Here is a 14,166-nt window from a genome sequence, read left to right on the forward strand (position 1 = left end):
CTTTCAGAAAAGGTGGACACGATGGCTAGCTTTTGAGGCTGTTCCTGCAGTTTGTGACTGGGCTACAGCATGAAATGTGTTACTGACTGATCTCATGTGCTGCCAGGTCGTAAATGTGTGTGAAGCTTGCACATTTTGAAATTTAGCTTCTGTGGAGTACATCCACATTTAAAGCATCGTAGTCATCACAAGTTCATTGGCTTTGATGGTATTGATTGATGGTATTGCCTCTAAGTCACTACGTGAGTCTGGACAGACATGGATGTAAACTGCATCTTGACTGGTGCCTAAGGCAGTTATTCTGTTTTAAGATTTTGAAATATGTTTTTGACTTGGCATAAAGGGCTAGTTCACTCAAAGAACAGCACACAAACGCGAGACTACACTTTTCCACTTTCCCCTAGAGGTATCTACCTATGCAGAAAGTGAGGTTTTGAGAAAGCTGGCCTAATACTTGTAAATGTTAGGACACTGTATAGGACTGTATAGGTGCAACAGCTGTGGTTAACTTAAAAAACTTGTAATAATGTGAAGTGTGCATGCAGAGCAGTATACACATGAATAAAGAATGGGATATTTATTTTAACAAGAGTCTGCAGCTATGCCAGCAGTGCCAAAGGCCAATATTAACATACTTGCATGCTCACAATGACAATGCTAACATGATGATGATTTTTCCCTACGCTGCTCTCACCTGTCTGATGATGTCATTTTTTCAATATGCAAACCTTACTGTCATGCGATGGTTAACTGTCCTCTCTCCTCCCTCTGGCACTGGCCTAAAGTGTGAGGAGGACGGTCAGGTGTTCTTCAGCCTTGATGACGGCGCCACCAAGTTCACTGACCTGATCCATCTGGTGGAGTTTTACCAGCTCAACAGAGGAGTGCTGCCCTGCAAGCTCAAACACCCCTGTACCGCTGTGGCCTTGTGACACTCCAAACCCCCAACACCTCCACCCCCCTTTTGCACACCTCTCACCCTGAGATCCCCCCCCCCCCCCATCTGCCCCTCCCTCACCAACGCAATGAGGTTGAGGAGATAGAGAAAAGTCAAGTTTCGGGATGTGAGCAACTCAGCGGGAGCCCGTGCGTTTCTCTGCCTTACCGCTGTTTGGATGTTTGAATGGCAACCGTTTGAACAGTTCCAGATAGTAGACCCAGCAGCTGCCCGGCTCCTGCAACGTTATCAAGGAGACTCAGTCGTTTTGTCATTGCCGTTTTGATCCTGGAGAGAGAGACCATATGTTGTGAACCACGAGACAGCTAAGGTCTGTCCCAGATGGATCCCCCACCCCTCAGAATCCCTCACCCTTCAGCCCCACAACCTCCCTCATCCTCCAGGCCTGATAAGCTGTGGTGCCCACCCCACCCGAGGAGGGCGGGGAGCACCACCCTCTGACTTCCTCATCAATCATCAGGGATGGACGGGAACCTCTCTGGGTCTTATCAAACATGATCCAGGAGTCTTCTCAACCTGTGCAGTCCAGTCTGGATAAGCTGACACCCCACACACCCCACCACCACCACCACCACCACCACCACAACCCGAGCGGACTTGATGCGGCCTCTCTACTGTGTCTTGTCCCACAATCCCCTGGTGCAACCCTGATACCACCTCTCCTCCTCCACAAAAGCTCAGAGAAAAGTTGTGAGAAAAAAGAGAAGTAGCTAAAGGAAGAAAAGCAGAGCAGTGGCGAGGGATTGCTGAAAGGACAGAGGAATGTTTATCAGGAACGCTGTAACAAGCCTCTCCTGTAGAGTTGATTACTTGATGTCATTTTAATGCTGTTTTATTACTGTTGATTCAATGCAGAACTAGTTTTGCACTCCTGGGCGGACAGATGACAGCTGTTGTCTCCAGCTAAATGAAGCTGCTTTCTGTTCGTCCTCCTTCTCCTCCCCCCTTTTTAGAAGGATGCATGTGAATTTCCACGAGTTTTGATTGGATTACAGTGGCGTGGGAGCAAAGAGAGTCACGGCTGATTATGCAGTGCCTTTCAGACAGGTTTAAGAATATCTTGGACCTCTGTGTGGCTTGAACCAACATGACCATGCTTTGGTAAAAAAATGAATGTGCTCTTGAAGTGTCTGCAGTGATGAAGAGGAGGAAGACTGTTAAATAGACTCCTGAAAAGTACGTCCACCCCCAGGCTTCTACAATATATTTTTTTTTTAATTGAAAGGGTTAAATCTGTAGGTGAATTTTTCTTTGAATGTTATTTTCTTTTCCTAAGTCTGAGCTCACTGCTTGCACATTTTATTTATCTCGATTTGACGTTGGTGGGTTGGAGGTGTCCCATTCAGATTCTGACCACTGTTCACTCACTCTTAGAAAAGACAAATCAACAAAAGCACTCCCATTACATCTTGTTTTGTTTGTTTTAATACGGAATTGAAGAAATAACTTGAAATGTGAACTCAGTTGACTGTTCATCAGCACACAGTCAAATGAGATTCACTCGCCTTAAGTGAAAATTGCAAGCGTTGCGCATGAAATCCAAGTTATATTAAAATGCACATATAGTAACAGATTTTACGAGGATGGAATTACATCAGTGTTTAAGATTATGTTAAATGATAACAATTTTTGGAAATACTCTTGTTCACATTCTTACTGAAAGTTAAATGGGAAGATCGATAAAAATCTCACATCTGTAAATGTGAAACTTCAGCCTGCAGCCAGTTAGCTTAGCTTAGCATAAAGCCTGGAAACGGGGGGAAGCAGCTAGATTGGCTCTGTCAAAAGGTAACAAAATCTGCCATGTTATGTCTCATTGAAAAAGACAATTTGTGGTTTTACCATCTGTTGTGTGCTGGACTATTCCAGGTGCAGTCACTTCCTAAGCTAAGCTAGGATAACCAGCTGCAGTATGGTAGCTTCATATTTGCAGTACAGACCGCCAGTCATGGATTTAATGGGTTTCTCCTTGACTTTTTCAGGTATGTGTTCCCTGGATTCTTTTCCTACACTGTGTCAGATAAACTAAAGACATGACAATGGTATCGATCTTATCATCTTTCTCTTGGTAAGAAAGCAAATATTTTCCAAAATGTCAAACTATTTCTTAAAATTGAAAATCTACTTGAATATGCTTTAGAAAACAGGTACTGGTGTGTAACCTTCCATTTCTGAGCTTATTTCTTCATTGGGTGCTGTATCTTATTTCTGCACATACATGGTTAAAATATAAGATGTCCAGATATCTGCAGCAGACTGTTAGCATCAGTGGTGAACATCAGGTAGCCTCAGTAGACCAGAATGCCTTGCAGCCCTCAGGCAAGTGGTCAGTAGGGTTAGCTATACCAGTGTTCATGAATCATTTAGAGCTGAAATGATCAATTGATTATTCTGTAGAAAATTGACTGGTAACAGTTTGGATAGTTTTTAAGCAAAAACGTGATGGCTCCAACTTCTCCAGTGTGAGCATTTGTGCTTTTTTTGTCCTGTAGTAAACTGAATATCTTGTGGACCTTGGTATGAAGGAAATTATGATGTACAGTTTTCACAAATTTCTGTCATTTTACAGACAAATGGGAAAAAAAATGGCAAATGTATAATAATGTAGCTACCTTGCTCACCTTCTGTGACTGCATGGCAGTATTTCCTTGAACACAACATAGAGATGCAAAATTATGTACAGCAGTTAATGGTGAGAGAAACATTTTTTGATTCTGTTTGAACTGTGCTATTAATTGTACATTTTTGTCAATTTTAAAGAATTCATTTGCAACTGAAGAAAGTCAGTTTGTCATAAAACTGTTAAAGTATAGAAATATATAATTAGAAAGACTATGCACAGTCTCAGCAGTCTTGTAAATGACACTGACTTGATTAACATTCACTAAAACCCTTGAATTAAACCTTGTAAAGCCGGTTCCATGTGCAGCTAGCTTACACAATTCCTTTCACATAGCTGTAGCTGTCAACATGGCCAGACCTGCTGTGATTTTCACCTCTTAATATTCTTTCTATGCCAAGGTGAAGGTTGTGGTATTTAACTCTCTTTGTGTCAAACTGTGACTTTCTTGACTTGAGAAATTAAATTGTAAATTGACAAATGTGTAATTCATGGCAAAATTCAAACGAAATCAAAAATGTAATTATTATTCTGGGAGATGAAGTAGGAAGCCTTTGTCCACCAAAAAAGTAGACTATGACATTTAATCACTAAACAAATATTACCTAAAGCCGTGATATGTAGGAATTGAAAATGTCCAACTTTGTCACCACCTAGTGGTAACAAAACACAGCTTTTTTCACATGCTGTATTTAACTAAAAAATAGCTAATTTAGTGGCTTAAACAGATGATCTGAGTGGATTTTTATTTTCTCTCCGCATCTGAAAGAAAAATGAATGAATTTGTAGGAACATGCTTTTGAAGTCTTTTCCTGCCCTCTCCTACTGTCGCGTGACCAGCGAATGAAAAGCTTTGCTTTGTCCTCCCGCCCTCACCTGCACCTCCTCTTTATCCTGTGCCAGACTGAGTGAACAGGGTTTGCACGAGGCCATCAGACACCCTGCCAGGCTAACTAAACTCTCTCCAAGTACTGTCATTGACTCGCAAGCCACTGCCACCATTCAACCAATTGCGTGACTTGACTGACTCACCAGCTCTGCGTTCCACCAATCAGGCCTTTCTAGTCAGCCAGGGCAGACTCCCTCCCTCCCTCTCTCTCTCTCTCCAGGGATTGGATAATGCTTGAACCCCTACCCCCCTTTCCTACCTGTGTCCAGCCTGTAAGCTATGACCCTGTGGTGAATGCGTGTGTGTGTGTGTTTGTTTGTGTGTGTGTGTGTCGATGGCCAGACTGTTATATTTACTATTCAGGATTGCTAAGTGTGCTGGTTATCATAACTTGCTTTTTTTGAGATTGTAAGAGGAAGGCTTTCTGTCAGTTGGGTAAAGTCAAGCTAAGCCGTGGATTTACAGGAGACGGGAGTTTAGCTGGAGGTATCCCAGCATTCTCAGTGCTCAGATGAGGTTCCTTCCTGTCAGTCAAAGAAACCACATTGTTTTGGGTCAGCAGGGGCGAGCCACCATCCTCTCCTTCTCCCTCCATTTTTAATCACTGTGCTACAATGCAATCCTATACACAAGCCCAAGTATATGAATATACCAGTATACAGTATCATTTGTTTTCTAAATATGTGAAGCTATGGAGAAGACGTAGATCTAACACTGTACCTAGGTCACAGATCACTATGTATGGGGTGTTATGCTTTTGCTCATAACTCCGTGTAAAATGAAGAATGATTTATTTTGTCCTTTTTTTCCATTATTTGATTGTGTGTATATTGACATTATTGTGTATTTTCTTTGGTTTGCCACAAAATGACCTTTTATATATATGAAAAAAGAATATACCACAGTATATACAGTATTAAATTAAGCTGTTTTTTTATTTTATTTGAAGAGATCAAACTGGATTTTTGGCACGTGTCAAATTTCTGAACATCAGATGTGTGTATAAGCTGACATGCTGACAGTCTTCAAATCTGCCAGTTTTCAATTCTGATGCCATTTTGTTTTAAAACCACATCTACAGAATATATCCTCTCAGTCTGTCACATCTGGTTCCATTCATTTACTTTCACTTTCGAGACAGTAAATGTTTGATATTAAACTTGTTCAGCACACACACACACACACACACACACACACACACACACACACACACAAACACACACAAGAGCACACACACCAACACTTAACCCTTGGGGATAGTCTTAGCAGCTTTTGTACACCTTTCATCGCAAGTAGTGCAATTACCGTATATGCTGTAGCTCAAGAAGGTTTTGCATTTCATTATGTTCATTTACTCTCATTTTAAGGTGCATAACAAAGTTTTAAAATTATTTTTCTGTACTAATCCTATTGTTGCAGCAGGTGCCTCTTGTTTATGAACAGCATCAAGTCCTTAGTTGCCATCCGTCCACTCGCTGCATCCATTTACAGCTAGCTGCAACAGCATAATCCTACTGGAACTAAATCCTAGTATCAGGTCAACATTGCATACAGGTCGAAATTGGTGACTCACAGTGTAGGTGCAAATGAAACTGACTCGCTGTTGGTTGTGTTTTATTTTTGGGTTGAAGTCATAAGCTGAAGTTAAATAATCATTTCAGGGAAAGTAAAATGAAAGCAAGTGAACCAGAATCATTTTTTCTGATAACCCCACTGTGCTCTGCTTCATTCTGTCTGTATGGCTCCTGGATCTCCATTATATCCTGTTCAGGTATTTTTGTACAAATAAGGGACTGATATATTCTCTGTTTATTGGAAATTAGAATAAAATACAGCCTTGCTATGAACCAAAAATGGCTGGCCTAGTACTGTGTTATTCTGTGTTTGAGCAGCCTCCTGATCAGAGGGTACTATTGATCATCAGTGAGAGCAAGCGGGTCAGATCAGGTTTGTATAATCTTGAACTTTTGCTAACGTAATGCTTTTACGTTTTTGACTGGCCAGAAATAAAATGAGGCCTGTGTGCTCGCTGACTTTAATGCTCTAATGATTTTACAAACAAGGCAGTATAACTACTGTACTGCAGATCCTTGGCATGTGTTCAAAAACATACAAAGCTTTTCAAATTCAAAAAGATCTATTAATAATATCAAATTTATCTCATATACATGAGTTCTTTACACATTTTAAATTCACAATTTCAGATAATACTAATACTAGTATAAAATAATAAATAATAATACTAAAAATGTCATGCATATACTGTTTCTTATACTTACTTGCATATGCTTATACTTATACTTAAGTAAAACTTCCAATATCGTCATGTAATATTACTCCATTAAAAAAAAATTCCTACTGTAAAAGTGCAGTATTATCAGCAAAATGTAATTAAAGCATCAAAAGTATTTGTTTATTTTTATAGAGAAATGGCTTCTGTGAATGATATAAAATATGACATTATCAGTAGTTAAATTCTGCTTCAATGTACAGGCAGAATTCTACTGTTCTAGCGGCTCAGGATGGAATTACTTTAACCACATTACGTATAGTTAGATAGTTCAGCAAATTGGTGCCCATAGGGAGGGCTGCCCCATGCAAAGGCTCTTTAGGGTTTCCTTTATGAATTTTTGATTTTCATTTAAAATCTCAACCTTTAAAATAGTCTAACTATGGGAAGGCTGAATATAGTGGAATAGGAAGTGAACGTAAGAGTGATGAAAGCACAGCCACCATAGACTTTAGATTATGTTTTAATTCTTGGTCCTGTTTGTTGCCAGTGTCTGTTTTACAACTGATTCAAAATTGATTAGTCTGTTGGTATTCATAATGTTTAATCAATAAAATTCATTTCATTTTTATTTGGCTAAAAATTGAAGTTGTTTCCATGTGTCCTTCATTATAGGACAGTGTCTTAGCTGAAGTAGGCGGCATGCGATTGGACCATTTTGTCAACCAGATGTCCTGTTTTGTGGAAATGCTCACAGAGGCTGAAGCAGATAGCCTGAATCAACAAAGAAATTTGATAACCACCACTGTGATACTCAATTATCTCTGACTGGGCCGGCTCACGTCAAACTTGCTTTGTAACACACCCTCCAGGTCTAGTCTAAACTCATTTTAGCAGGCAGCAGACCCAGCCAACCTCAATTATTTTACTGGTGTGTTGGATGCCAGTGGACAAGCTGCTGTATTAACAGTAAGTGCACAGTGTTTGTGTGCGTAAACTTGTATTTGCTATATAGTGTGTAGCAAGTTGTTAACTGTCATCTCCAGGAAACGTTAAGTTAATTTATCATTTTGTTGTCTTGTGAGTTCCTGTTTTATTTTGTCACTACTTCCTGTCTGTATCTATTGTCGTCAGCTTTGCTTTTTCCCTTTGTCTGTTTTCCCTCCTTTGGGATTACCTGTCTCCGCCCTGATTGTCTCCACCTGTGCCCTTACCTTGTGTGTGTGTATATAGTTTTCGTCTTCCTTTGTCCTGTATCAGTTCATCTTGTCCCTTGTGTCAGACAATCAGCGTTAATCTCCATGCCATTCCCATTCCCATTCCCCAGTCTTGTTATTTTGTGACATTTTTTCAGTTTGTTTTCTTAGCCTAGGTTCAGTCTAGTGAGTTTTTGTTTCTTAGTTTAGTGTAGGTTTTTTCCTCTTCGAAGAAAGGAAAGTTTTGGACTTTTGTGAATAAAAACTTTATTTTGAAACTTTGAGAGTCGTGCATTTGGGTTTTGATCCATAGTTCAGTCTTGACAGTTAACCAACAGAATGAGGACATTTTTGGAAAGCGAGGACAACCTTGTGATGTTTTGCAGAAATAACATATTTTTTGAACAGGACACAGTGAAATTGTGTTTACTGTTCATCTACTCAGAAACACATCAAATTCAAGTATTGACGTGTCCCTCCTGAGACATGTGAGGGCATCATCTCAAGGGCCCAGAAAATAAGCCAGACTTCAAGCATTGTAGAAGACAGATTGCATCAAGTCCTGCTGAGTCAACACAAGATAAATGCAAGGTAAGAAAGAACTTTTCTGCCTCTACGTGCCACTCCTGCATGAGTGGATATTGTTGGATATTGTAACTGGAAATAGCTGGTATCTAACAGGTTTATTTTCCACAGATCCAATGTTCTTACATTACTCTCTGGTAGTGTCATGGACAAATAGATGTTGATGGCATCTAACAGTCCCCCTCAAGGATCTTGGAGGATAAAACATAAATAATTAAGCACATGAAATATCATCTGAGTCCTGTTAAGCAAATTCTTCTTTTAATGTGACCAAAGAGCCACTTGAGGGCAGTGTAGGCTATTGTTTTTGACCGGAATCAAATCTCTAGATAATAACAAGACTAACTTTTAAGATTTTTTATCTTTTAGAATATACTTTTGTAACTTAATTGCAAGACTTAAACTGTCTCCCTTTAATCAGCCAAGCAAAATTAAGCTGCTTTTGAGATAAACACATTATATAAATAAACACCCACTAGTGGCTATAAAAGGAATTCGACCAAGAAAAAGAACAGTTACAAATTAAAGGAGAAACCTGAATTAAAGGGTGGCAGAGCTCATTGAATAGTCTGATGACACTGATATGGATCACATGCTGTGATTTTCAGTCGCCAGATCTGAAACAGGTTGAGATTTAAGAGTGACATGTCAGACAGCGCGCTGCTCTGCCATCATCAAAACACCAAAGGAAGGGGTATCTGTAGGAAGAAGTGTTCGCACCGTAGAGTTCAGACAAAAGGCTCATAGTGACCGAGCGCATACGTGCTGAGGGAAGTGGAAAGTAAGCTGGCCAGTGCTCTCTGTTGGACAAACTTAACGTAACAGTTTTATCATGTCATTTCATGTTACTTATCAGCTGACATGTACACAGATATTGATCTTTCTGTAATAAGCTAAAATAAACCAACAGTATCAACCTGGCTGCTTAATTAGGTAGGCTCTGTCATCTATCAAATGTGTGCTGAAAAGAGACTGGGAGATAATTACTCTTGTGTACACATACTGTACGTCTAATTACATTTTGCAGAGCTATTCTTAGATGCTGTTAGCGAGTAGACCAGACTAGAGTGTTAGAGCATAAGTTCTTTGCAAGGCCCAGATAAAATATGTATTTCCAAGTACAAAATGTTATTTTAAGGATTACCTAAGATGCCACTAACTAGACAGAGACCTTTTGAAGTAGGCATTGCATAGCAGAGACGCCCACTTGGTTAATATTAGAAAGGACATATTATGTTTTTCCCTTCTCTGACCTTTCCTGTAGTGTGTAATACAGTTTTTTGTGCATGCAAAACATCTATATGCTCCAAATCCATGCCAAAGGGAGCTGTTCTCTCCTACAGAAAATAAGGCTCCTGAACAGCCTGAAAAACCTGGCCAGTAGTCCAGCCTATGCTTCTGTAACTTCTCTACGTCACTATGTAACACAGCACCAACTTCAACTCAGGGCTCTGCTCCACCCCCACAGAGGTGCTGCCCGCCTCACTCTTTGGCTCTGAACATGTGGAGGGTACAGCTTTGGCAGGATATTTTGAGAGATGATTACATTTCAACATTTCTAAGTGTGAAACCACTGGATATTGTCAATCAGATCTTGTCCATTTCTTATCTTTGAGCTAAACATGTGAGCTGCGCTGTTGTTGGCTTATAAATATCCTCACAAAAGTTCTCATCCACTCTGATCTGAGGATGTCAAGACCAAGTGGATTAACTTTATGTTTTGAGTGAAGTGTTTCCATAACGGCTTGTAAACTATTTAATTTTGTGTGTGACCATACAAGATAAAGGATGGATCAACAACGGCTGTCTGTGACCAGACTTCAGGCTTTAAGTCTTGCAGTGTTTGATGTGTTTTTTTTACTGTTAATTTGGTAGATTAGCTTCAGATTGATTGAATTAGGTGTCAGCATGTTGCTCAGCTAATGCAGTAACTCCCAGCCTGGGGCGATGCTCGACTAATGCTTTTATTTTGAAGGACAGTTGAGATGCCGGTTACTCTATTTTTTGTGCAGCCTTAGCACTCAGCTATTTCTTGTTTTGTTGATGGCACTTTTGCTCAAAGCCTTTCAGACTGAAGGTCAATAATATGCTGCCGCGATGGAAAGCATTAGAAAAATCTTGTTTTTCGAACATTAAAGGATGCAAACCTGTTCTACACCCACGATAAAAACACGAACCTGAGAGCGAGCTTTGAATGACCACCTTAAATTTGATCAACACTTCTGCTGTTGAAAGGTCTGTTTTTGTGATTTTTAAATATCTTGGTTAATGTAAAGAGATTGTGTGATGTAAATTGTCTATTTGATATGTACTGTAATAGGCTGAGCTATATGTTGTGCTCAGTGCTCAAAAATCATTAATAACCAAATGAAAGGGAGCTTTATCATACAGGTTTGATAATGTGGGTGAATATTGTGTCTTGAAAATCTCATTATTAGTTGAACACTGTTGTTACAAAGACTATTCCACAGAGCGAACAGAGCCCTTCAGATACTCGTCCTACTGTAGCTCGTCTGGTTTCATAACTAGGATGAAAACCTGCAGGCTCCCATGGAAAAGGGCTGCAAAATACAGCTGTCCAAATAATAAAACACAAAAAGAAATAATAAACAAGACTTCAAGAAAAATGTAGAACAAGATACATGACTTCTTTATGTTTAATTTTCAAATAACTGATGGCAAAATGAGGATATTTACAAATAATGGTCTGTACAAAGAAATATACATGCAAAGATAAAAAACAAACAAATAGCAAACATGAAACAAATGAAACCGGAAACAAACATGACAAAAAAAGGACAAACAACAATGGGGAAAAAAACACAAACCTAAACTGAGGTATCCAGTCCAAGTTTCCTTGTTTTTAAATGGCCTGTGCACACCTTTCAAATAAATAAAAAGGTAACGGAGGACTGTGATTTCTGTTCCTGGTAGAGTCAGTTCAAACGTGACACATCTCAACCCCCATACTGGATTAATGTAGAGTCAAGTGGTTATCACACAGCTAGGAAAGCGAAGCAAACAAGTCAAACCAAAAACCACTGGTTAGCTGCTGTTTTATGGTGTTTTCTTTGTAAGGAACTGGAAGTTACGGAAGGAACATTTTGGCAAAAAGTATCTGAGCATAAAGTTAGAACACCATTTAGTAAACGATGTGCAGAAATCTCCCATTCAATGCTTCTAATGAAACTGCAACGCTCCACCATCTTTCTTCAATCCCCCGCCTTTTCAACAAAGCGCACAGGAGACCAAACTGCATTTCTCTAACATAGTGTGTAAACAATCATTTCACATGGTCATAGATTGCCTAACTCAAGTGAAACAATCACAATAAAACATTTTTATTAAGTACTATAAAGCTAGAGCAACTTTGGTGTACCAATACTACAGAGGCATACAGTACAAAAAATGTTAAATTATTTTTTGATCAAACCATAATGATTGTAGATTGTGACCTCTAACCTGGCCTGGCCTGGCAGTCCCAACACTCAGAGATCAAATAAACACAAACTACCAGCAGTGCTTGCAGTACCAAGTACATGCTTTTCTCTAGATTTATTACAGATACAACAGATGTCTTCATAAATAGTTGCATAAAATGTTAAAGCCGCAACATTGCACATGATAATCAAACATAACATACAATGAGTGCATTTACAGTAATTTGTCTTACTCTGCCTCCACATTCACTCTCATCTGACAGGCAGTCACTGCTGCCACTGAGGCTCCAACGTTCCATGTCCTGCCACCCAGAAGCTGGAGTCTGCTGTGAATGTAGGAGGAAAGAAGGCAGAAGTCTATATACAAGGTAAGGCTTAAACATCTCATACCTGCGCAACACAAGTTTTGTTCTAGGAAAAGCAAACGATGGATGTCTATTGTTTCTTCTCAGACTGGACAGTGCAGCATTGTTACTTGCGACATGGTCATCATGGTGTCTTAGATTAGGTACATTATATAAGCGCAGCCATCAAAAAACTCTGATCGGACGTATAAATGTCTCAGTAAAGTCAAGAACCTCAGTGACTGTCTCTACAGAGTCCAAAGTAGCACAGCAACTTTCAACTGATGAGCATTTTCTACAATTAATTTTTTTTTCTTGGAAACATAGAGACAGTATTTTTGTTTGTATACATTGTTTCTATAAGAAAGGGCTGCTTCTCAAAAGTCTCTGAGTTACAGTTTTAGTGTAAAAGAGCAAAAACACACGTCTGTGTTCTTCTAGCAACAACTGAGAGGGCAGTCTCCCTCACCGCTATCACTAGCTTTGTTGGCATCACTTTCTCCTGAAAGCTCTGCTTCTGTGCAGTGGTGTCAAGGCTCAATCAACTGGCTCCTCTCAACAGCTTTAACTCTTGCAAAGGAAAATAAATTGCTTCTTAATGTTTTTCTTTTTTTTCTTTTTTGTCCTTTTTTTAATTTTTTGTTCACTTAACTACAAAATCTGTTTTGAGTTGAAATCAGCAAGCAGCAGTAGACAAGGGCATCCATTAATTTAGGTGATAGGTGAGAACTCTGTTCTCTAGGACTCTGATTGGCCAAAGGCCCTCAAAGGTCTCTGGTTAACTGGTCAAAGGACTACAGGACTTAAGTGAATCAACATTCTTTGAAAGAGGATAAGATCAGTGTTCATTATTTCTCCTTCCTTTTACACCTAGACCATCATGATGCTCAGTTCCAGAGGAACCTGCAGCCCCGACAGCCTCAGCACTGGACAACAAACTGCAGTCCAGTTCCTGTGGCCTCTTTCTGCTACGATCACACGGGATGCAGTAGGGATTGAGGTTTGGTTTAGACTTGAGTATCCTATCCTTTAGACTTGGGGCTGAAGGCGACTTTGGATGAGGCTCCTGATTCCTCCGATGGCCCGGGCGTCAGTCTGATGTTTTCTCCTGTCTATGAAGGAGATGAGGCGGGAAGTGTCCAGGCACCCCTCTGCCCTGGCCCGGCCGTCAGCCGACCCAACCTGCAACCACGGCTCCTGAAGGCAGAGCCCAGCTGGAGGCCTCCTGCCTGGGTCGGTCCTCAAGAGCAGGCAGATGAAGTCCCGAGCGGCCTGGCTGACGCCCTGGAAGTAATCCCTGGGGAAGCTGAAGTCTAACCGGCAGATGTTGAGGCAGGTCTCCTCTGCGCTTTCATCGAGGAAGGGGGAGGCGCCGCTCAGCAGCACATATGTCACCACGCCCAGGCTCCACATGTCAGAGGTCAGTGACACCGGTTCCCCGAGGACCAACTCTGGGGAGGCAAACTCAGGGCTGCCCAACAGAGGGTGACTGTAGTGGGAACTGTTGAGCTGGACAGCATCACCAAAGTCTGTGAGTTTGACCACTGGCTGGCCGCTGGAGCTGTGGGCTACCAGCAGGTTCTCAGGCTGGGAAAAGGGATTACAGTGTTACCATTAGTTTTATATACGTACAAACACACCATAAAAACCAGCTTGAGATAAGGAAAGTGTTTTGCAAAGGACAGTCTTGACTGATGAGCTTTTACTGTGTAAAGAAGAAAAATACGAACTATCTAATAAAGGCTCATCTTATCCTATTTGAGTGTATTACAATTTTAGGCTAGGGTACATCTTAATGGAATAGCTTGATATTTGATGAAATGCACTTTGTTTGGTTTATTGCAAACAGTTAGATAAGGAGATTATTACCACTTTCATGTTTGTATGGTAGCAGCGATTCAGCT

The 14,166-nt window shown here is 40.4% G+C and overlaps 2 protein-coding genes across 5 annotated transcripts in view; one reads left to right on the forward strand and one right to left on the reverse strand.

Moving 5' to 3' along the window:
* LOC124074305 (growth factor receptor-bound protein 10-like) overlaps positions 1–6,321 on the forward strand; it is a 41,415-nt gene extending 35,094 nt beyond the window's left edge. For all 3 annotated transcript variants that reach the window (XM_046417065.1, XM_046417066.1, XM_046417068.1), the window contains one exon: positions 786–6,321. In XM_046417065.1, coding sequence (XP_046273021.1) covers positions 786–932 — 147 coding nt within the window. In that variant the 3' untranslated portion in view covers positions 933–6,321. The remainder of the gene's footprint in view (positions 1–785) is intronic.
* Positions 6,322–11,117: 4,796 nt separating this feature from the next.
* trioa (trio Rho guanine nucleotide exchange factor a) overlaps positions 11,118–14,166 on the reverse strand; it is a 67,955-nt gene continuing 64,906 nt past the window's right edge. For both annotated transcript variants that reach the window (XM_046418702.1, XM_046418701.1), the window contains one exon: positions 11,118–13,849. In XM_046418702.1, the coding sequence (XP_046274658.1) occupies positions 13,292–13,849 (558 nt within the window). In that variant the 3' untranslated portion in view covers positions 11,118–13,291. The remainder of the gene's footprint in view (positions 13,850–14,166) is intronic.

Source organism: Scatophagus argus, chromosome 17 (assembly GCF_020382885.2).
Source record: "Scatophagus argus isolate fScaArg1 chromosome 17, fScaArg1.pri, whole genome shotgun sequence".
Taxonomy (NCBI): Eukaryota; Metazoa; Chordata; class Actinopteri; family Scatophagidae; genus Scatophagus; species Scatophagus argus.